The 21,717-nt window shown below is 47.5% G+C and overlaps 1 protein-coding gene across 1 annotated transcript in view; it reads left to right on the top strand.

Moving 5' to 3' along the window:
- The first annotated feature begins 1,201 nt into the window (after window positions 1–1,201).
- The window catches only part of LOC126527869 (2-Hydroxyacid oxidase 1-like), a 29,153-nt gene continuing 8,637 nt past the window's right edge, over window positions 1,202–21,717 (top strand). Inside the window, exons 1-3 of the mRNA XM_055069027.2 lie at window positions 1,202–1,702; window positions 7,512–7,675; window positions 15,404–15,495. Coding sequence (XP_054925002.1) covers window positions 1,470–1,702; window positions 7,512–7,675; window positions 15,404–15,495 — 489 coding nt within the window. The 5' untranslated portion in view covers window positions 1,202–1,469. The remainder of the gene's footprint in view (window positions 1,703–7,511; window positions 7,676–15,403; window positions 15,496–21,717) is intronic.

Genomic DNA, 21,717 nt, shown 5'->3' with positions numbered 1-21,717 from the left:
CTCCGCGCCTGCAGCTCGGCTCAGCCCGACGTTGACCCTCCTTGGCCTATCCTACAGCTCCCATCCCTCTGTCATGGTGTAGGCTATTGCAAAAGCAGGCGGCGCGCCTACCTTGTAAAGTTCTCACTGGCGGCACGAGCACGGTGGCAGATGCAGCTAATGCGAACGATCATGCCTGCTCTTCGACAGTTCATGTTGTTTTGTACACTGTCGAGCTCGTGCTGAAGTCAGAGCAATAGTGTTGCCTTGTGTCATCTTTTCTGAAGAAACTGATCTGAGTCGTCTATTCTATGGGCAGGCCCGTCATGCTGTCCCCTTTAAACTCACGAAATACCATCAGGCTCAGCCAGAGTAATATTCGGGACATGTGCGCAGGCTACGTTTCCGACCGCGGATTCTCGTGGACGTGGAAAAGCTGAACACCGCAATCACCGTCCTGGGCCGGGCAATATCCTTCCCAGTGGGGCTGTCTCCATCAGCGGCTCACAAGTTGCTAAACCCTGCAGGAGAGATCGGCTCTGCTAAAGGCAAGGCCTTCCATCATGTCTTTTACGCCTCTAGAGTTGTCAGTTTTTCTATGAAGGGTGCTTACAACTGCTTGACCATGTTGCGATCTTTGGACTCGCGGTGTTTATAATAAAGAGAATTATGTCGAAATCAACTCTGCGTGCAGCGTTGGCACATTCTTTTCCCACTAACTGGACGCCGCTTTTTATCGTGTAGATCTCTAGGGAATGAAAAGGCTTTTTTTTTCCTTGAACCAAACGGTGGCTCTCGCAAAAAAACGGTAGAGGTCGTACACAAGTAGGTGAACAAATGTTTCTTATCGCTGACTTTTTGATTTGCTACATGACCATTACAAATTCAGTGCTCATGCCATGATTAATCGATCTATTAAAACTAAGGTCAATTAACTTCAGTGTCCCAGCAGCACATCGGTGCATAACAGTAAGACTTGCATTTGAGTTATCAAAACCTAACTAGCAAACTAATTGCCTTGCCATAAACATTACGCAATGTGTTTGCTCAGTTATTTTCAAAAGCTACTTGATCACTGACCACAGGTTGCATTGCGAATCAATAAACGTTCTTTCTCCATCACCACTTTGTTACGATATTTTGACAATACGGGAAGCGGGTTCATTTCCTAATATGCTTTACTTGAAGCTTATTTTGAAGGATGCTTCACCGCGGGATAGGTGAAAAACTTGGTATTTTTAGTACCAACACGCATAAATAGCGCAGTTCGTATGTTTGAAAGACGATGCCCATCGACTGCTGTAACCAGCCAAAAGTACGAGACTGCTTCAGAACGTTAAATATAGAGCAGGCACCATGGTCTTGTCTTAACGAGCTTGTTTGACTAATAATTTCACAGATGTTTAGTACACAGCTCCTCTTCCACAAATCAATGTCTTTTATGATTTGATCTTGAAATCCAAACAGCGGCGCAGAGCGCAGGTACGGTGATGATATTGAGCAGCATGAGCAACATGACGCTTGAAGACGTCAGGGCCGGGGCACCCGGCAGTCTACTGTGGCAGCAGACGTACATTTTTCCCAACCGGTCGCTCACCGAGTCGCTGGTCAAGAGGGCAGCTGCCAGAGGCTTCGCGGCCATTGTGGTCACCGCGGACTCTCCCGTTTCTGGAGACGGCGTGCGGCGCCATCCGTATATGTCACGACCGCCGCGTGGCCTCAGGTATCGCAGCAATTTTTCAAATCCACATGGACTTTTAAGAAAAGCCAGCATTATTTGAGCATTACGTATCTTGCCCTTAAACACTATTCGTTATATTTCTCTTGTGCATTTTGCGCGCCCGGTGGTTTCAGGTCATGAAATCCGCGCACGTGTCGGTGGACATAGCGTTCTTGACAGGAAAGTATAGCGAACAGAAAGTCCTCAATATAGAAAACCCACGCAAGACGATGATAATGACTGTTTGGTTACAACATACACCGTTAGAAGCGTAAATTTTCGTTAGGATCTAAGGATGAGTATTTCTGTTTCTAGGTGTGACATAATTTATATTCTAGTCATTTAATCTCTGTTGCAGAAGCAGTCGAAAAGGATTGTAGGCTTCGACTAATGATCGTACAACTGCGTTGTTGTTTTATTGTTTTATTATGGTGTCATGTCATTAGAGAGATTTAGATTAGTTGGACATAAGCGTTTGGGCCCGATAGTACTTGGAGCCGCGGTACTTCGCATGCGCAGACCCCTACGTTTACTTGCGTCCTTGGGTTGTAGGGGTGGCCGAGAACATCGCTGTCCCTAAGAGGTCATCCTACCCACGTTACTAATGCGGCGTGCGAGAACTTACGAGAAGCCAGACCAGCCGAGACAACCCGCGGATCCCGCCACTCAGGCGGAGAACATGGCTGCGCCGGCGAGGTCATTTCAAGGCCGACGCGGACGTCTTGGTTCCGGGAGAGGTCAGGGCGGCCAACCCTTTCGAGCACGTGTCGCAGTGGGCAGTGACCACCAATCACCTCCTACTGGTGATCCAGAAGAATTTGTCGGCCCCGCGCCTGTAGGACCGCGTAGATTTGCTTTTCGCGAAGTTCGCCCCACGTGACCGAGCAAACCCACGAAAGTAAGTGTGCTGCTCCCTTCGATGCTCCCAGAAATTGTTCTCGGAGCTTATGTTGTCAAGTTACAACCTTGCCTGTGGGACGTCCTTTTAGATCGGGAAGTGAAGACGAGAAACAACAGCTCCTGGCAAAGGTGCATGAGTTCGCGTAAGGGAGTGCGTGGAAGTCGAAACACTCGGCTGTACGCAAACTTGCGGCGGGACTTTCCCTGCAGCCGCAGGGTCAGCCCCGGTGGCTGGCCACGGACAAACGCATAGCGTCGGCGGTCCGAGGCCTTGCTGTGTCAGAAATATGCATGGGGTCAAATGATGGGACCGATGACGGTGGGCCAATGGCGCACGAGTCTACCTCTTGTGATGAAGACAACATTTGTAAGCTACTCGTTAATAACCAAAAACAGTGCTTATATTTGTGGTCCTAGTATTTCTAGTATAGTATCTAACGGTTGCTTAGCTTGTTAGCTGGCAGTTAAAGGCCTGTATTTGTTAACGCTAACGTATCATGATAAAACGGCCATGAGGCGCACAAGTGCCGTAGTGCTTTATACATTTTCAACGAATTGCCTACTTTCCGTCATGCTGCATGGAAAAAAAATTGTACTGCCACTAATGCAGTGCTATTTTCCTTTTCCCTAATTAGTGAACAAGGTTGAACCACTGTTTTCGGCTGATTAGAGAGCTAGTGGCAGCTCATCCTCCACGCTGCCATTCACGAAAAAGAAAAAGAGACTGCGGTAACGGCATCATATGGGTAGGATGGATGGAAGCTTGGCTAGTTGGCTTGACATTGGGAACGATTAAGTAGCACAGAAAGCAGAAAGGAAGGCATATGTACACTCATATGGCCTGCTTGTGTCTGTAGGTCTTGTTTTCTATCTTTTTAATAAAGTGTATAAGCGTGACTGAACGAGGACATAGAAAGAAAGAGGTTCACAGAGACCCCTAGCGCTTCACTTTCAAGTGTACATTTTATTTTTGCACGCATCGATGTATAGATACCGTACGAGCGGAAACAAGTGCATGCGGGAATAAAATCTATACTACAAAGTGAAGCGCTGTCTCTGTGTATCTGTTTCTTTCTACGTCCTCGTTCAGTCGCGCTTACACACTATGTCATGGATTCCAACCAACTAGCCCGCCAACTTGTGTTAACCAAGTTCTATCTCTGATTTGCTGTGCAACCTACGCACCATTAAATTTGCTGTAGAAGTGAACTGTCATTTCACTTAGATTTTAAACGGAACTCCATTTTGTGCATTGAAGCACAAAAGTAACTGCGCCGCAAATGCATTTCTTCAGAAAGATTGGGTATTTGTGTTTCAAAACTGTTGCTATCCAGGTCATCCTTTACAAGTGTATCCACCTTGTGAACTCCTGGCTTGAATTTGTAAATTACAGTACGATGTGCGATAATTAGTAAAAAACTTCATTTGTGAATTATTTTATGGATTGAATAATTTCAGTTTCAATTCACCACGCATTTAAATTTCTAGTCCCAATAATGTCTGCCTCTTTGGCCAATCCAGCTCAATAATTATAATTGTGGTATCTGCCACAGATTAAAACAATTAAAGTCTTCTCCGAAACACCTAGGTTCTGAGCAGATTAACGAACACGATGGCTTGGTCAGGTGTATACTGCCTGTACTGCAGCTATACTAGCACGTGTCCTTGTTTATTTTTTTTCGGGCGACCGCTTTTCCCCGTCTAACAAATGTTATCGCTCAGCGCGGATGTATCGGAAATTTCTCAAATGTTAGCAATGGTTCTTTCCGCTGTCTGTTGTCACCGAATTTTTGGAATTTCATTACATTAGTGATACGAAATGCGTAGAACTTCCTGGAAAACACGCGGGCACCAGCGATTATTCTGCAACATTCGATGGCTCATCGAATGATCTGATCTGATCTGCCTGACCCGCAGATCAGATTTGGACGATCGCCGACCATGTTAGCCGCTATCGCTGTGCTTCGAGTGTAACTTGCTGTTGTGGGCACAAAGTCGCCCAATAAATGTTAGTTTCATTAGTGACAGATTTGCCGCTGTATTATTCACCGTCACTACTAGTGAGATCTGGTGGAAGTGCTGCAGGCGCTCATGTACCGAACGCCCCCGCAAAGCCGTGAGCCAAGCCCCAGACACGAAGGCAACACCAACGTCGCCAAGGACTACCAATCCAGCCGCAGGCTACAAAAGTTGCCCCCGGAGCACGGACTTTTGCCTGAGAAAGCCAGGAAGTGCATGGCCATGACAGCAGCTACAATGGCTGCCCCAGTGTCGCCAACACTGATCGTGCTGCAGCAGCCCAGAGGGCCACGGACTTCCCGCGGTTCAACATTCGAGGACCCGGAAAGCTGGCTTGAGCCGTATGAGAGGGTCGCTACATTTAACAGCGGGAACAGCGACGACAAGCTGCGACATGTATTTTTCGCATTGGAAGACGCCGTCAGGAGGTGGTTCAACTACCGAGAAGCCACCTTAACGCCAAGGGACCTGTTCCGAAGCGGCTTCCTGCATACATTTACAGGTGTCGTACGCAGAGAGCGAGCCGCAGCTCTACTAGAAACCTGAGTGCAGCTACCCAATAAAACCATCGCGATGTTCACGGAGGAGATAAACCGTCTATTCCGCGACGCCGACCCGGAAATGTCTGAGAAGAAGAAAGTCCGCCTACTCATGCATGCTGTGAAGTAGGAACTTTTCGCTGCATTGATACAAAGCCCACCGAAAACCGTCGACGAGTTTCTTTGCAAGGCCACCAGCATCGACAAGACACTCGAAATGCGGAACCGGCCATTCAACCGCCGCACGAACTCTGCAAACTCGCCGGAGTTCAATCACTGGTCACGGACGAGTTGTGCGAGACTACCAGAGCGGTCGTACGAGAAGAGCTGCAGAAGTCGTACCAAAGGTTGCAGCCTCAAGTCGCCTCAATCGCCAAAATCGTCAAAGGCGAGGTTCAGTGATCGCTTGGAGTTCCTCAGGTACAACCACAATCACCGTAGCCCCAGCCGGCAGCGGTGACCTACGCTGCCATCACCCGCCGCCAAAGTTCCCCTGCACGACCGCGCCAGGGTGCTGTAACGCCGAAATTCCGTCGTCCACCGCCGCCGCCGCCAGCACGCCCACCGGTTGTGCAGCGCAGCTACGCGAGGAAGACGAACATTTGGCGCGCCCCTCACCACGGCCCGCTCTGCTACCATTGCGGGGAAACCGGCCATGTGTACCGCCGATGCCCATACCGCGACCTTGGGCTGCGAGGGTTCGCCGTCAGCGCACTACGCCCTCGGAAAAGTGAACGCCCTCGAGATATCGCCGGCTACTTCACTGCTACTCAGTGGAGCCCTCGATGACCCTCCAGTTCGCCGTCACCAGGCCGCTACTTGTCGCCGCAGCACCGTGCGTACAAACTAAGAAAAAAAAAGAGTATCCCTTACTATTTTCGAAGAGTCTGGACTCGTCACGTATACGACACACTTTGTGGGAGACACCCAAACTCTCTTTTGGCAGAGAGACCGGCGCGCTGTCGCCGCAACGGCGGCATGTCAACATTTGCAGCAGGCTCTCTATAAAAAAACACGGACCATAACGGATTATGCTCAACGAGACGGATGATGCTGCACGCGGCTGCATGAGATGCCAAACGACAGTTTACCAATCGTATCCTTAGATTGCTTCGGCTCGGGCTCAGTCGTGACGTAGGCAAGTAGATAATCTTAAAATTCTATTGCCTAGTGTCGAGAGATAGCGTTCTTATATATATAGCCTATTTTTCATAAAAACCGTTTATTGTACTTAACTTCATATGCTTGATTTCATATTTGAAAAACATAATAGCGCAGCAACTATCAGACGTTGATGGTGATGCGAGTGCTTGCGACCTCACTGCGCCTTGCGTTTGCGGCGGCTAATAACTGCTATAGCGTCCTTCTTCTTGCGTACGCAAACGCTCCCAAGCCCTAGGGGGGAACAACGCTTGCGTCCTCCTAATCAAAACCTCTCTATTGTTTAGCGAGAAAGAATGAGGTAGGGTAGGTCTGTGGCTTCGTAACTGCACGCCTGTCGGTGAACGCCTGAGTAGTCCAATGACTCAAAGAGTAAATTAGGAGGAAAGAAAGATAGGAGGACGACACCAAAAGGCGAGAAGAACAATCAGCAGAGTAAGTTTCGGCCGGCGGAAGCTGAGTATCCCACATGGCTTCTATCAATTCCAGTAGTTTCAACCAAAGTGCCGGGCATCTGTCGTAAATATAACCTATCGGAAATAGCTACGAAACAGTTAACACTGTGGCCTATCTACTACTTCTAAGGAGATTACATTCAAGTCACACATGGATCGTGTTAAGAGGAACTTCAGCGTATGGATTCCACCTATCCTCTACGAGAGAACAGAGAACGTACACATCATGAAAGGTCTATACAGCAAAACATTACGCCATAATGTCTCCCTCGACCCTCACATGTTCATAACCACGCCCACTGAAATAAGTCACCCCGAGACTACCAGGCGTCGCCATTGAGCATTATTTTCGCAAGCATAAACAAAAGTGGTCATGATCTAGTGTACAAAAGATACATACAAAAGTAATAGTTTGCAACATTAAATTTCATTTCAGTGGATTCTTAGTCACTGTGGCATTCCGGGCAACACAGAGGCAGATATAGTTTAGCACAAGCTGCTCACAATCAACTTGCCTCATAACGAAAGTGATGCGCCGAAATGAAATTCGGAGACAGACAAAACACTGGAAAAACAGCGTTAAACTTGATCCCCGAGCTCTTATAACACAGTCACGCTCTTGGATGAGCTGGTTTGATGGTTCATTATCTTCCCACGAATATTAAAACTACTTTATTTAAGGATTTTATCAAGGATTACAATTACTATCTCCCGTATCCGACTGTGGCATTGTCGCAGTTTGGCCAATTTGGAGGCATCATATACGGATGAGGTCCATGGATGCAAGCTCCAGGAATCATATTTGAGGGACAAGGATCGTCTGGCTTCGGCTACGTTGAACGACATCGAATGGCTACGCGGGCTCTCGAAGCTGCCCGTGGTCGTCAAGGGCGTCCTTACTGGTAAGCACATAGTTTCTCGATGGCGCTGTGAACTCTGTGCAGTGTGCAGCCGTAGAAGGGTGAACACGTATGTTTCAAACCATGCAGCCTGCCGTACGATAAAGGTCGGAATTTGATGGACTTCTTGCACAAACATTGGGCATAGGACTGATCAGATAGTTCCAACGCGCGAATGGGAAACCCATGTGCGTCACAAACATCCTGTCTGTTGGAAGATGCGCCGCAATAACGACTGTGTTCAAAGGGGAGCTGAACTTAAAGCACTACACGGGCAATTTATTTGGGACCAGGCCCGTCCCGAACCCGAAAGTGGCATGTGTTGGCCCCCCTAAGGTCGGTCCAGTGATTTCAAACCTGGCTTGTACTCAGCCCGGACCATAAATATTCAGACTCGGCCCGACCCGGCCTGGTTCGGTTCAATCCATTTGTCAGTGAGCGTATAAGAAACTCGATTTATTGGTTATTGTGAGATACTGTTGCATTAGTGATTATCGTATCATGTTTTTCCTGCCTTTCCTCTCTCGCTTTCTCCTTTCCCTTGTTTGTTTGTATAGAAAAGCCTGTTACAATAGGGAGAAAATCTGGAAGAATCACATATCAAGCAATTACGGAGATATCAGTGACACCCTTTGGTGATGAGCTCGTTAAAATAGATTGAAGCAAGATAGCTTGACTAGATGATGCAAACTGAGCCTATAATATGCTTATTGATACCTTTAGAGAAATATATCATGACTGCTTTCCTCTCGTGACATGCACGAAAAGTCGCAAAATCTGCAAGCCCTGGATAACGCCAGAGCTCGCAGCGAAACAGAAAATTTTAGTACTACAGAAAACTTTAGTTATACAGAAAATTTTTGGGTACTCGACAGGTTGAGGACCTCACGGCCTTTGAGAAATATCGAAACAAATTGACCAAAAAATTTCAATCCGCACGAACTTCCTCTCACCTATCACTTCTAGATGTCCAGAACGCTCGACAAAGTGCACTATGCAGAAGATTTAAAGCACTTTTATCGGTAATAGGGCACACACTGTATTACCCAAATTAAATATTTATGAAAGGAAGTTTCTGCTGTGGAATTCTCTAATGTATTCAATAGCTTTTTAACACACTTCACTACTCGTGCTGCTCAATCTGATGTTTGCAAACATATACACATTCGAAATTATATATTACTTTTTCTGCATCAAATTGCGGAAGGCGAAGTAGCGTCAGTCATAAGAAATCTTAACAACATTGACTGTGACGATGATGACAGTCAAATACAGCCAGTCAAGCATGTAAGCATGTAGCTGAAAAAATCGCCTCCATACTTGCTCACACCTTTAACATCTGCATAGTAAGTGCAATTTTTTCGGAGAAAATTCGGTTAGCGAAAGCCGTTTATCTTTACAAAAAAGTAGATCAAAATGTTCTTTGAAACTACAGACAAATCTCAATTCTGCCATTGTTTTCAAAAGCCCTTAAAAGAAAGCTTCATCTAAGACTGCCTGGCTTCATAACTCTAATGGGCTAACACCATTTCAGTTTGGCTTCTGTAAAGGCAAATCAACTGTCTCAGGGTTATTCGAACACAAAGAGTTGTTATCCTTGGTGCATTTGTGGATTTTTGAAAGGTTTTTTACGTCATCATCATAACGACTTGCTAAATAAATTGCAGTACTACGGTTTCGGAAATAAAGCACTGTCCCTATTAAACTCCTATCTATAATTTAGGCAAGCAGCGGCATTAAATAATGGTGTACAGTCAGAACCAAGACATATTATATGCGGTGTCCATAGAGGACCTAGGACACGGGGACCCTTGCTCCTCAACATTTATATAAACGATGAACATTAGTTATAACGCAAAGTTTGTCCACTATGCTGATGATGCAAGTCTATTTTTTGCCGGTAATAACGTTCCCGAACTTCCTGATCAATGTAACGTCACAGCGAAAGCTCTCGAGGATTGGTCCACAGATAATTCAATGAAGATCAATGAAGGTAAGACTAAGGCTATCATATTTAGGCCGAAAAACAACTGATTCCACCACATGAATATATTCTTTTAAATTCACGTCCTGTACGTAGAAACAGTGGAGCAGTTCAAATGCCTAGGCGTTATATTTTCCTCCAATATGTCATGGAATTATCACACTAAATTGATACCAAGCAAAATAGCTCAAATCACTGGTGCTATAGGACATTTAAAATATATCCTTTTCACACAAACACATATGCTGCTTTACAATTGAGCCTTCAACCCACATTTAAATTATTGCCAGTTCATTTGGGGTACCACAACGTTCACTAACCTTAAACGCATTCACTTAATCCAAAATAGATATATCCGACATATGTGTAATTTGTCATACCGACCCGCCAAGTGAAGCTTTCTTTACTCATTCCCTAGTGATTAATGTAAATAACATATATAAATATCACCTTAGTGTCATCCTCAAATTGCAAATTAGAAATCGTGTAGGCAACCTCATAAAACTAGCAGAACTAAGTAATTAAGTATTAGGCTAATTAGTAAGACATGGCTTGGAATGGGTGGTACCGACACATCGACCTAATCTTAGAAATGAACGCCTTCATTATACTATTCCGGCTCAACAGCTATGCTCTTATAAATCTAAATTTGCCTTCCTGTTCGGGTGGTGAACTTCATACTATGTATTTAAATAGCATGCTTTAAGCTTGCTTACCGATGTGTACATATTCCGATTTCCTGTATCCTTTGGTGATTTCTTGGTGTACTTATCCATGTCTTTAAAATTGTACAAAGTCCAGTACGGCCTCTGCTGAGGATTAAGTTTATAGACTCAAGCTGCCCTGGGGCAACTTTTTTCTGCAATCCTTCCATGTTTACTGCAAGATAGGAAAATGAAATGGAATTGAATTCATGCTTGAACTGATTAACGCCGGGCTAGGTTAAAGTGGCGTCAAGCAGCGTGCTGCCTTGCGTCTGCTTTTCCTGGCTGCTCTGTAACTGTGAGAGAAATACACATTACACTTTAGTCCATTTCGTCTCATGACTAGCTGAACACTGACAGATTACTATTCGATTAGTCGATATGAAAACACGCATACAGTTGATCAGAGAATAGGGAAGGATAAGGCAGGTAGATGCCATCGAGAGTGGCACAACGCCTGCTCACTCTTTAGGACGCATAATATAGATGAAGAAGTTGAGTATTTTCAAGCGGCAGGCTTTCCACAAAAATTGCTGCCATGAAATTAAAGAAAGTACTTCCTTTGATCACAATGCCCGTGCTTCAAAGTGCTATAAGAACGATCTTGCTACAGCTTCTAAACAGTTGCGTGGCAATTTATACGGTGTCCCATCTAATGTTAGCCAAGCTGTTGAAAGAAAAAGATGACGAACCCTTTTCCTACCGGAAAATTAAGTTACGCGGGCTTGCTCCGCGTGCGCGTAATGTTCGTCACGGTAAAGCAAGCCACAGTCAAAGGTGCCAGATTGCTTCGGCCTCCCATTCTCTCAGCTCCGTATCTTCTGGTTGCTGTCGGATTGCCTGGGCTCGGGCGGCTCTGACCGCTGGGTCGGCGCGCCGATGGCGAGCCCGTTAACGGGCGACTTAAAAAAATTTATGGGGTTTTACGTGCCAAAACGAATTTCTCATGATGAGGCGCGCCGTAGTGGAGGACTTCGGTAATTTCGACCACCTGGGGTTCCTTAACATGCACCTAAATCTAAGTACGCGGGTGTTTTCGCATTGCGCCCCCAAAGAAATGCGGCCGCCATGGCCGGGGTTTGATCCGGCGACCTCGTGCTCAGCAGCCCTGCACCATAGCCACTGAGCAACCACGGCGGGTACCTCAACAGGCGACTACTCGCTGCTCGTCGATGCTGCCATTTCCTCGGGGGAACGCACAATGTGTGGCCGTCGCATCCGTTTTCCTAGAGTGAACTGAACGGAAACGACGCCGGTGAAGCGTGTTCGAAACCCTTTCCTGCCCTTTTCCTTCTCTGCAGAAGCGAAACGGCTCTGATTAGCTGCGCGCGTGGCGGGAACGCGCGCCTATGCAGCGGGAATCCTTGCTAATGACTCATGCCTCGGCACCGGCGCAGCTGTCAACTCATTGAAAAGCCCTTTCCCGCAGCTGATTTGCCCTGGGAGCAACTGGGTTTTTGCGTTACCAGACCACCACCAAAACTTGTGAGCCAATACTAGCGTCGCTTGAAAAAAAAATAAAGAATGTGTTGGAAGATACGAGCTTAAAGCTCATGATGTTTGGTCGTCAGACCTCTCACAACTTAACATCGCAAGTCTTATAATCCTATTTGGAAACGTGATTTCTTAAAATTTCTTTTTTTAACACAGCTTGCGTAATGTGACCTGGGACACGCGGTATAGCGAAAGATTAGATGAACACTCCTTTACACACCGCCAGTCATTTCATTTCATACTTGCATCTCATATGACCATGCCGATGTACAGTAATGGAACTCGAGCGCAAAAATTTGGCGTAAATGTATATACGCTGCTCTAGTGCCTTTCAGGCAACTGATAACACACGGCCACTTCACTCCTAACAAACTTACACACTTTGGGTCGTTTCCTGTCACACATTAATAATTGTCATTTGTCTTGCCCGCATTTCCGCTTCGAGTCTGGCACTGCCTAATGACGAACGACATAAGCGATATCAGGACGACAGAGCGTTCTCGGCATGAAAGTACCGAGCGCATCGTTTTTAAGAAAGGAAACGCAAGCAAGACAGATGACGATTATTGTTGTGTGGGAAGATCCGACCTAAAGGGTGTACATTTGTTTAAGAGTGTAGAAGCTTTTTTTTTTTATTAAAGAGAAAATTGCTTTCCCGAAAGGGTAACGCTCATGTCCAAACATAATGTGACATGGAACATGTCATTCACATTGCTTTATTCGGCTTTATTATAATGGTGTAAACTTTTCACTGCACATTTTAGGATATTGGACATGTGTCCAAAATTGGGCGCTGTATAATTTTGATTCATGATTCAGGGTGTTAAGTGCAGCGCATGTACTGCGTAGGCAACGTAGTTCTTTTTCATTAGATTGGGATATAATATGCTTATTTGTTGACGTAAGTTCGCGGGGATCCAACCCGGTGCTGGGAAAACAAATATAAGGCTGCGAAGACGAGGGTTGAGCCAATTAACGTGTCGAAATGCCATTCAAAAGAAACATGCACTGAGGCAATAATTTGTTTCCTTTTCCATTGGCATCTCTCTAACCAATGCTGAAAAATTTTGCAACATCCGCGTAGCCTTGAAGTATTGTTCTAAGAATGGACACTAAAAATCCTACATTTATTTGTTTGAGGTGATTGTGCGTTAAACAACGACAGAGCATTCAGCTTGCTTGAACAAATAATTAAGCAAGATAACGAAAACCAGTAGCGGGTTGCACTATGCCTTAACACACAAAAGAATTGTGGATGAGCATTCCAGAATTAATTTGCTGACACATTACTTAATCCTTTAGAAACTTGTTTAAACTTTATTTATTTTTTGTGCTTCTATTAAAGTTATCACGCACCAGGGCAGCGCAAAGGTGCACATCAATGACCCCTGTCGAAAGTCTGCATATCTTTCTGGAGCAAAACATACAGCCAACGCATCTGCCTTTAGGCACGTCTTCTGCTCTTGAAAAATGTCACCAGATGTACTAATATTACTTTCATTGATCTTCTTGTGTTTTCTATATGAAAGATACCTTGTAAAACTGAAGACAGTCAGGGTAGTTTCTTTTTAAGCACGTCTCGCACCATGCAAATAGATTGCAATCGTTTCAACGCCATTGCAATGCGAATATATTTCTAATTTTTCGTCATTCTCATCCGACTCTTTGATGCCTCGCTACTTTTGAAGTTCATCATTCGTCGTCACTCTCAACCGCGCTAATGTGCTTTTCCTTGTTGACAAGGGGGGCCGCTGTTGAACTGACCGCTCTACCCTCATTCGAACGTCGCGTCACCCGTCCCTCTCCTCAGAACAATCATCTCTACTCTTCCGAGGCCTTAATATACTGAGGTTAATGCTGTCCTGAGCTTTTCGTGCCGCGTAAAGAAATAGTTCTGGAAGAACAGCTCACAACGTAGCTCGAGGACTTACTCGCCGAGCAAGTGAACCAGCCCAGCCGTGAACGAGAGGAGACCGCATGGTCAGCTACAAAGCAATCACCGACGGCTGGGAAGGGTCCGGTACCCACCAACTCATCCCCAGCTAACCAAGAAACAGGCGCTAGCCTGGCGCAGAACAATACAGCGTGCACTTCTGCAATGCTCCCGGCTAAACATGCAAGCGTATGTATTGCTTCCGAATGCGCTACGAAATTGCGTGCGCCGTAAACTGCATCAGTTTTCGTGAGATAGCCGAAAAAAAGCTGCTCTGTGCTTGGTCACTTCCTGGGAAGGGAGGTCGCGTGAGAACGCCGAATTATGACTACTACCCGGCTGCTTCGGAGTAGTTCAGGCGATTGCCGTGAGAGATGTAATCCCGCTATCGGTTGAAGACGATCACCTCCTGAAGCACTTTCGCCGGGAGGCCGGTTATGACCGCATGAAAACAGCGCACTCTTACTATGTTTTCGAGTAGTCTGAACATTCTCCTTTGCGTGTAAGCCATGAACGACTGCGCAGCATATTGATTTTCCTCGCAGGATACAGTGTTTGTTTAACTACGTGCGCTGATTATAGGCGAGAGAATCGGGAGGGTATAAGGGAACAGGATATGTCGAAAGGCCCAGCTGCTGCCTCTGATTTGTTTTAGATGTTTCACCAGATCGGATCACATAATCCTGTCGGTGCAGACGTAAAGGCTGCTTTGTGTGAGTGATTTGTCCATATTCTTTTGAGCAGATATGAGAAACCGCTTCAACTTCCATATACACTTGCGGCATTTGTGAAGCCTGCTGTGGGGGCCCCACTGCCTTTTCTATTCTAGTCAGAATCCTTGGAGGCGACGTTCTTGTCCGCCTCCGCCGGCGGCGCATTCGGAGAGCACGGGCCGCAAGGATAGTGTTATATCCTTTTTCTATACTCAAGAATGTGGGCAGTCTTCAAAACAATATTTCCTAAATTTTTCGTATTATTGCTTCGATATGCTTGCGGAGCGCGTCTTACCTTGGATACTGTCGCATGTTCCGTAGTGCCTTGTTCGTGGCACATATTTCGCGTATCTCTCTGTTCGTGTTGTCCCCAAATACGAGCTGCGTACTTGTGGCCAAGTGGGCAGCTCTCTTACAAGAACTTGTGTTCCTCGCTCGCGTGATTAGTTTGACCGGGTGTGAGAAAAAAAAAAAAGGTAGCTCTCGTGTATGAGTGATTGTACCACAGCATTTTTTATCTTACGATACTTTGTCACGCAGCAGAACGAAACAAAAGCCTTAATTAGAGGGCTACTGGACACGGAGCTACGTTCGCCAGCTGGCGCGTGGCGGCTTCTTCGTCCACTTCTTCATGGGTTGTAAGCTAGCCGAGAAACACCAGGTGGCATTGATATGATTACGTTGACGTGCCTAAACACAGTGCGCAGCTGTAGCACGTGTTGCGAATGTGTCTGCATTTAAAATGCAAACCATGGGGATCGAATAACGAGCAATAGTGACCGCATGTATAGCAGATACGGGACGCACAGTCCCGTCTTTATCGCAAGCGTTGCTTTCTCTATCGCCGCGAACTAAGAAATCGCACAAGCTGCTGCGACTATACACTGGCTCTTCGCATTGCAGCCGAAGCGGCGCTCCAAGCACACCGCCACGGAGCAGCCGCCGTCATCGTGTCCAACCACGGAGGCCGCCAGCTGGATGGAACCCCGGCCACGGTGCGTGAATCATGCTTGAAGTACCTCATTGACCAATTACTACCAAACAGCATAAAAAATAACTTCCAGGGTCTTAAAACTTGGTCTAATACGGCGACTCTCTTCCCCCACCCCACCTCAAATAAAACAAAGGAAAGAAAACTGCATAAAGCTTGCACAATATCTGTATCTACAAAAGGAGCATAGTATTAGCGGAATAATTTATTTATCGATGAGTAGAGAGGTCGGCCCGAGCTTCACCACTCGAGCCTACTGCCGTGCATTGGGGAACGAAAGAAGGAAGATGGACAACGATGATGGGGATGATCGCTCGACCATAGGGGTGTTCATAGATATCTTCGTTTTCCCATTTGCCCGAGCGTCCCGCGCATGCAGGAGTTGCGAGCCAGACATCTTGGCACTTTCGCTTCTCGGAATCTGCCTTTCCCTAGGTACCACTGTTCCACGGAAGAGGACGGCGCTTCGCTCCATTTATCCCTAGCCGAGCTGCTCCATGCGGCAGCGGTTAGATACTCCGGAATAAGCTTACTTTCCTACCGGTTTTGGTGGCGCAGTGCCAACGCATTCGGGTCGCGACTGGCAGGTCCTTTTTTTTCGTATTGCCTATTCCATAGAGCTTTTTAGAGTGCAGATCTTGGACGTTCGTTCCTGCAGCGAGCGTCGGCGTGCCTTGGAGTCGTTGCTCGAAAGCGAGTGCGGCGCGAAGAGGGGGATGAAAAAAGCGATGATTGCCATCAGGCGCGAGGACGAAAGCGGAGAGAAGGGTGCAGCGGAACTATGATGTGGAAATGAGAGAAGAGCATGCCGGAAGGGTGAGGAGGAAACTGGAGCATCGACGGCAACCAAGCATGCGGCGCGCGCGCAAACAAAGCGATGGCGTGGGCCTCGGATATAGTGCGCATGTGGTACTTCGCCTGCGGCGCCACTGCCGCTAGAGAATGTGCTCCACGCGAGCAACACGTTCACTTCTTTCTGAACAATGAGCGACGCAACCGGTGGAAACGCTTCGTCTGCCGCTGCTGCTACTGGGCTGCCAAACGAGCTGCCCGGCATAGGCTCCGCGCCGTCGCCGAAAGCACCCTGTCGTTCAGAATCAAATTCTTTGCCACAACAAATCCCGTATTTAAAGCACCCTTATAGAGTATCGCAATCGTCGTCGAAATTTCTTATTAATTCTTTTTCAAATTTCTGCATTATTACATCATTTGCCTCTTTGTCTTCCGTAGTATATAGTTGTTCTTTACCTATGCTTCAGCACCAGCCTGCCAAAGGGAGCAGTTCGCTGGGGTAGAGGTGTTGCGGTAAGGTAGATGTCGCAGGCCAATGCACAATGAGAAGTTGTTACTGCGAATTCACTTGATTGTTAAATATCCATTTGCCGGTTCTAATTGGGCTCTTGTTCATGGGCGGCCATACGCCGTCCCAGTGGCACGTATTCCTGCCGTGGCCGACGACCGTGGCACGGGCACAGCGCCGAAGACGCAATGCGAAGCCGCAAACCCTATGCTCCCTGCGCCCCAATGACACAGGCCGCCCACTAACGACAAAAAAACTGCCACTTCGCCATTACGGACTCTGTATTGGCCATCATGATCTAGCTGGAACGCAAGCTTAAAGAGACACTAAAAATTAATATTAAGTCAACGTGAACTGTCGAAATGCCATCCCAGAAACCTCGAGACGCTTGTTTCATGCGAACAAGATACTTATTTTAAGAGAAAATACGTTCTGGAGCGTCCGCGTACCTCTAGCGCAGTTCAAATCACCCGCCCTCCTATCGAGGAGTGCTGACGTCATGGTCTCACAGCGACGGTGCGCTGTCGGTGAGTAAAACGACGCCCGCAGACGGCGCTACGGCTTTTCTGCGCAAAACGCAAACGCGCGGCTAGATAAAGAACCAAGACAAAGCCAACAGCAGCGCGAATGCGGAGCTATGGTGGCTAGCGGAAGGAAAAGCGCGCGAAGATAAGCCGGTTCTTTATTTTATGACGCCAACTTTGGCGCTTGTTGCAATGGACGGCCCTGACAACGACACATTGGCTCGCGATGCTGGGCTCGACTTCAGCGATACAAGCACTGATGAACGTAACCTGCTGCTGAGGGCTCGCGCTGCCGGCATCGTTGCGTACTACTACGACAGCAACTGTGTGTCATGGCTTATATATTCGCACATTTGTAGGTTTTCCTTCGTGAAAACCAAATTCCGCATTTACCGTCCCGTCTTCGAGCTGCAGTTGTTCTTGTGCTTCGGAGAATGCTGGCAAGGCTGACGGAACAGCGCTACGGGAAAGGATTGCTTTGAAAGGCACTCCACACGACTTCAGTAAGTCGGCGTTAAACTCGTAATCCTCTGGACGAAAGGGCAGCTAGCACACTATGCGATTTTTCGGCTCTTTGCCAACGCGCCGTGGCAGAGGTACGGCACATAATCACTTCGAACGGAGAGGTTCACTCGTTGGCACACAGTGATAAGTAACGTTGGATTCGCAGCTGCAACTGCCCTTGGCCAAGTTCCGCGGACCGTTCGCGCATCCCACGACATAACATGGGCGTGGCATTCTCGCTGCTTGTTCCAAATGTAAGTTTCGCGTGCCAGCACAACTAGCGCAGCACGACGCCATAACGAAACAACTGAAACTCTAAAGCGCGCGAGGAGCAGAGTCGAGCGCGCAGATTCGAGCGAAAACGAAACCGTTCTACCACCCATACTACTGAACGGTATCGTCGAAATGTTATTTTTTCTTAGAATCGAACAGAAGTTGACAAGCAGCATTTTCTTCCGTATTATAACCTCATAAAATTATCTTTTTAATAGGTGTAGTTCAGTACTAGTGACATAAATTATGATGAGGAGTACCTTCGTCATCGGTGTAGTACCGGAATTTCGCTGGGGGGTCTCAAATCGTGTCATGCATTTGCCTCAATTTCTCGGTTGCTAAAGCTCTGTTCGCGATTATATTGACGCCTTAGACGTTCTGGAACATTGCTTTATCACTTTAGCTTGACTTCATAGTAACCTTTACTGTCCCTTTAAGCGATGCTTACACAGGGATTGAGCAAAGCGCGCCATCCTCCGTAGTACCTAGCCAAACGCACATTAAAAAAAAGAGTTCCTAGAAAACTTTCCCCAGATCTTAGGAAGGTCTCCAGCAAAAGTCCCCAGATGTCCCTCTTGCAAGCCACTCACGGGCACGCTCGGCGCCAGTGTGTATACGAACAAGAAGCTGTTGTGGTGCGATGATGCCGGTTGTCAACATTTCACAACAACAATGTCAACGTTGAACGTTTTTAAGCTATGACGGCGAGCCACACAACTAGAAAGAAGGGTGCTGCAGTCACTGTGACGTGGCACGAGGATTCACGGTGTTACATCTTCCGCGTCGGCTGCGAAACTACCGAAGTGGGCTGAGAATGAAAGTGGTAACAACGGCACGGAAGCCTGAACAATGCTGTGGTGCGCAGCTGAACCACGATAATCAAGGTTATATCCAAAGCAATTCACAGTAAAAGAAAGTTTGAATAGTGGCGAAGGAGCATAGCAGGTCCCAGTGGGAAACGAAGTGCCTGGCTCAGGTTTTCTCAGACTGCTGGTCATGACGCCGAAAATGGGTTATGAGCTATTTCCTGGGGATCACGGAAGGCATATGTACATTCTGCTCACACGAACAACGATAAATTTTTCACGTCGCGGCCCACCATATATATATATATATATAATATATATGTGAAGCGTTAAACACTGCGATCCTGAACCTTGAGCCACCGCACAGGCAACTTTTCTGAACGTGACCTATTTTTGGCTCGCCAAAACTGTAGAATTATGGTTCAGCAGATATGGTATCTCGTACCAAGAAAACGAACACGTCCTTTTAAATCAAATACAGGAATTCATCCATCTTTATTAAAGAACCATTAACAAGTACGTTTGGAAGCTCTACCTGTCACTTGAAAGTCGCCGACAACGGGAGCTAAAACACTGCATGCTGTAAAGAAAACGGCTCGACGGACTGCCTTGCGGCTTTCGCACTCTGTGGCAATATATGTATTTTGTGAAGATAACGTCGCGTACACTGTGTTGAGGGTTCGCAGTTAGCCCAGGACTAGTGCTATTGCCGTTACCAAATGTGGTATTGCGGCCTACCGGCCAACGAAGAAGAGAGCCAACTAGCCACAACTGAATGAGCCCCTTTATTTTCTGACACCCAATTGTATACATGGGGACAACAGCGCCACAGTCGTTCAGAGGGTTTCCAGACAGGTATCGAGTACCGACCAAAACCAATGACGCAACATATCGTCCCCTTAATACTTTCAGTGGTTTAGTAAGCTGTTAGTGAGATAGTACTGCAACGTGCTTTGTACATTAACAATTCGCGCTCATGAGGAAAATATAAGGCAAATAAAAGCGCTGACTGGTCAACAACAAACGAACATCATTTAACGCAAGTAAACTCTGCAGTAAATACAAATTCTGTATACGAAACTCACGATAACTCCATTCTCTCTCTACAAAAACAATTCTCTACAAAATGTTCAAAACAGCACAGACTATACAAAAAAGACAAAAAACTAATAGAGCTGTCGCACATAGTCGCCGTCAAGTTTCGGAGGTTGTCTTGTCCGTGGCGGTTGGACACGAACAGGCGCCGGACCCGGTTGCGGTTCAGGAGGGTCCGGGTCAGGAGTAGCCCGGTCGGCCACAACAGCAGGAAGAGGCCACAGGAGCAGGCAAAGACGCAGCCGCCGCTTGAGATGCCTACAAGCAGCTGGTGGCCCAGGGTTCTCCGGTAACGGGAACCTCGGTATGCTAGCCTCTTTTGCGCTCCAGGTCTCCTCTGGACGTAGATTATGAGGACTCGAAGGGGCTTCGGCAAGCTTGGATGCATACCAGGTCCCACCATCATCGAGGCGGACAGAGGACTGTCCACGCTGCTCCAGCACTTTGCGGGGACTCACTAACGAGTAGCCTCCCTTGAAGGTGACGGAGTGTTTACTCACCCGGACGAAGTCACCAACTGCGATGTTAGTCTTCTTTGCCGCTCGACGAAAACATGTCGGCTTCTTGCAGCTCTCTTGCTTGTGCTTCACCCAACGGCGCAGCTGACGGACTTTGGTGGCTGGGTGCTCGAAAAAGGAAGACGACGTGTTCCCGACGAAGTCCTGGCGTGTTCTCCGCAGCTTCCTCTGCAGCAGCAGAGCCGGGGCGATTGCCGTGGTTGCGTGTAGTGCGCATCGGTAGATGCCAAGGTATTCGATGGCCACTGGGTGGAGCGGTCAATGTTCCAGCAGAGGTGTCTGCACGAATTTCTTGAAAACGCGGTTGAATCATTCTACAACTCTATTCGCCTGGGGGTAATACACCACAGGGTGAGAGAGGCGAATGGCACGATCCTTCAGGGACTGGTTGAATTCTCGGGAACAAAACTGACGCCCGTTGTCACACGCAACTTCGTCGGCGTAGCTCTCTCGAGAAAATACTGAGAGCAGAAAGATTGTCACTGTGCGCGTCGACACGTCGCTGAAGAATTGTACTTCAGGTCACTTGGAAAAGTAGTCCACGAGGGTTATAGCAAACCTACAATCGTTAGGCGCTCTTTCCATGGAACCGACGATGGCGATGGCGACCTTCTGGCATGGACGCTCTGCCAGGAGCACAGCTTGCAGCGGAGTTACTGCAATCTTGGCACTCTGGCCTGCAGCCTGGGAGACTATGCAGTTGCGGATGGCAATTTGAACTTGCTAGCCCATGCCAGGCCACCAAAACCGCTCCCCTAGTCGCCCCTTCGTGCGAATTATTCCAGGGTTGTCTTCGTGTGCGGTGGAAATGACCTGTGTGGTCAGAGAAGGAGGAACTACGAGCCGTGCGCGAAGTTTTGATGCCACAGGAGGCACCGCGAGTCGGATCTTGATCAGATGGACGAAACCCTTGGCGAGACCAATGTCTGCGGCGAAGGGGGCGCCGAACTCACTAGACAGGGTTTTCGGAAGAGTATTGGGTGGATAAACTTGGCCCGGGCCAGGGAGCTGGGCCACGTTGAGTGTCCCTGGCATGGTCGATGTCTCTAAGCAATGCAGAGACACGGAACGGGTGGGTGGCCCTGCGCAGGCAGAAATGGTGGCGGTGGAAGGACGCCAGAAAAACTCATGACATGGCCGGCATGGCTACAGGGGAGATAATGCCTTCAAAAAAATTAGAATGATCTAGAACCCGCGCGGCCAATG

Source organism: Dermacentor andersoni, chromosome 9 (assembly GCF_023375885.2).
Source record: "Dermacentor andersoni chromosome 9, qqDerAnde1_hic_scaffold, whole genome shotgun sequence".
Taxonomy (NCBI): domain Eukaryota; kingdom Metazoa; phylum Arthropoda; class Arachnida; order Ixodida; family Ixodidae; genus Dermacentor; species Dermacentor andersoni.
The sequence above is the reverse complement of the archived record's forward strand: the minus strand, read 5'-3'. Positions and strand labels throughout refer to the sequence as shown.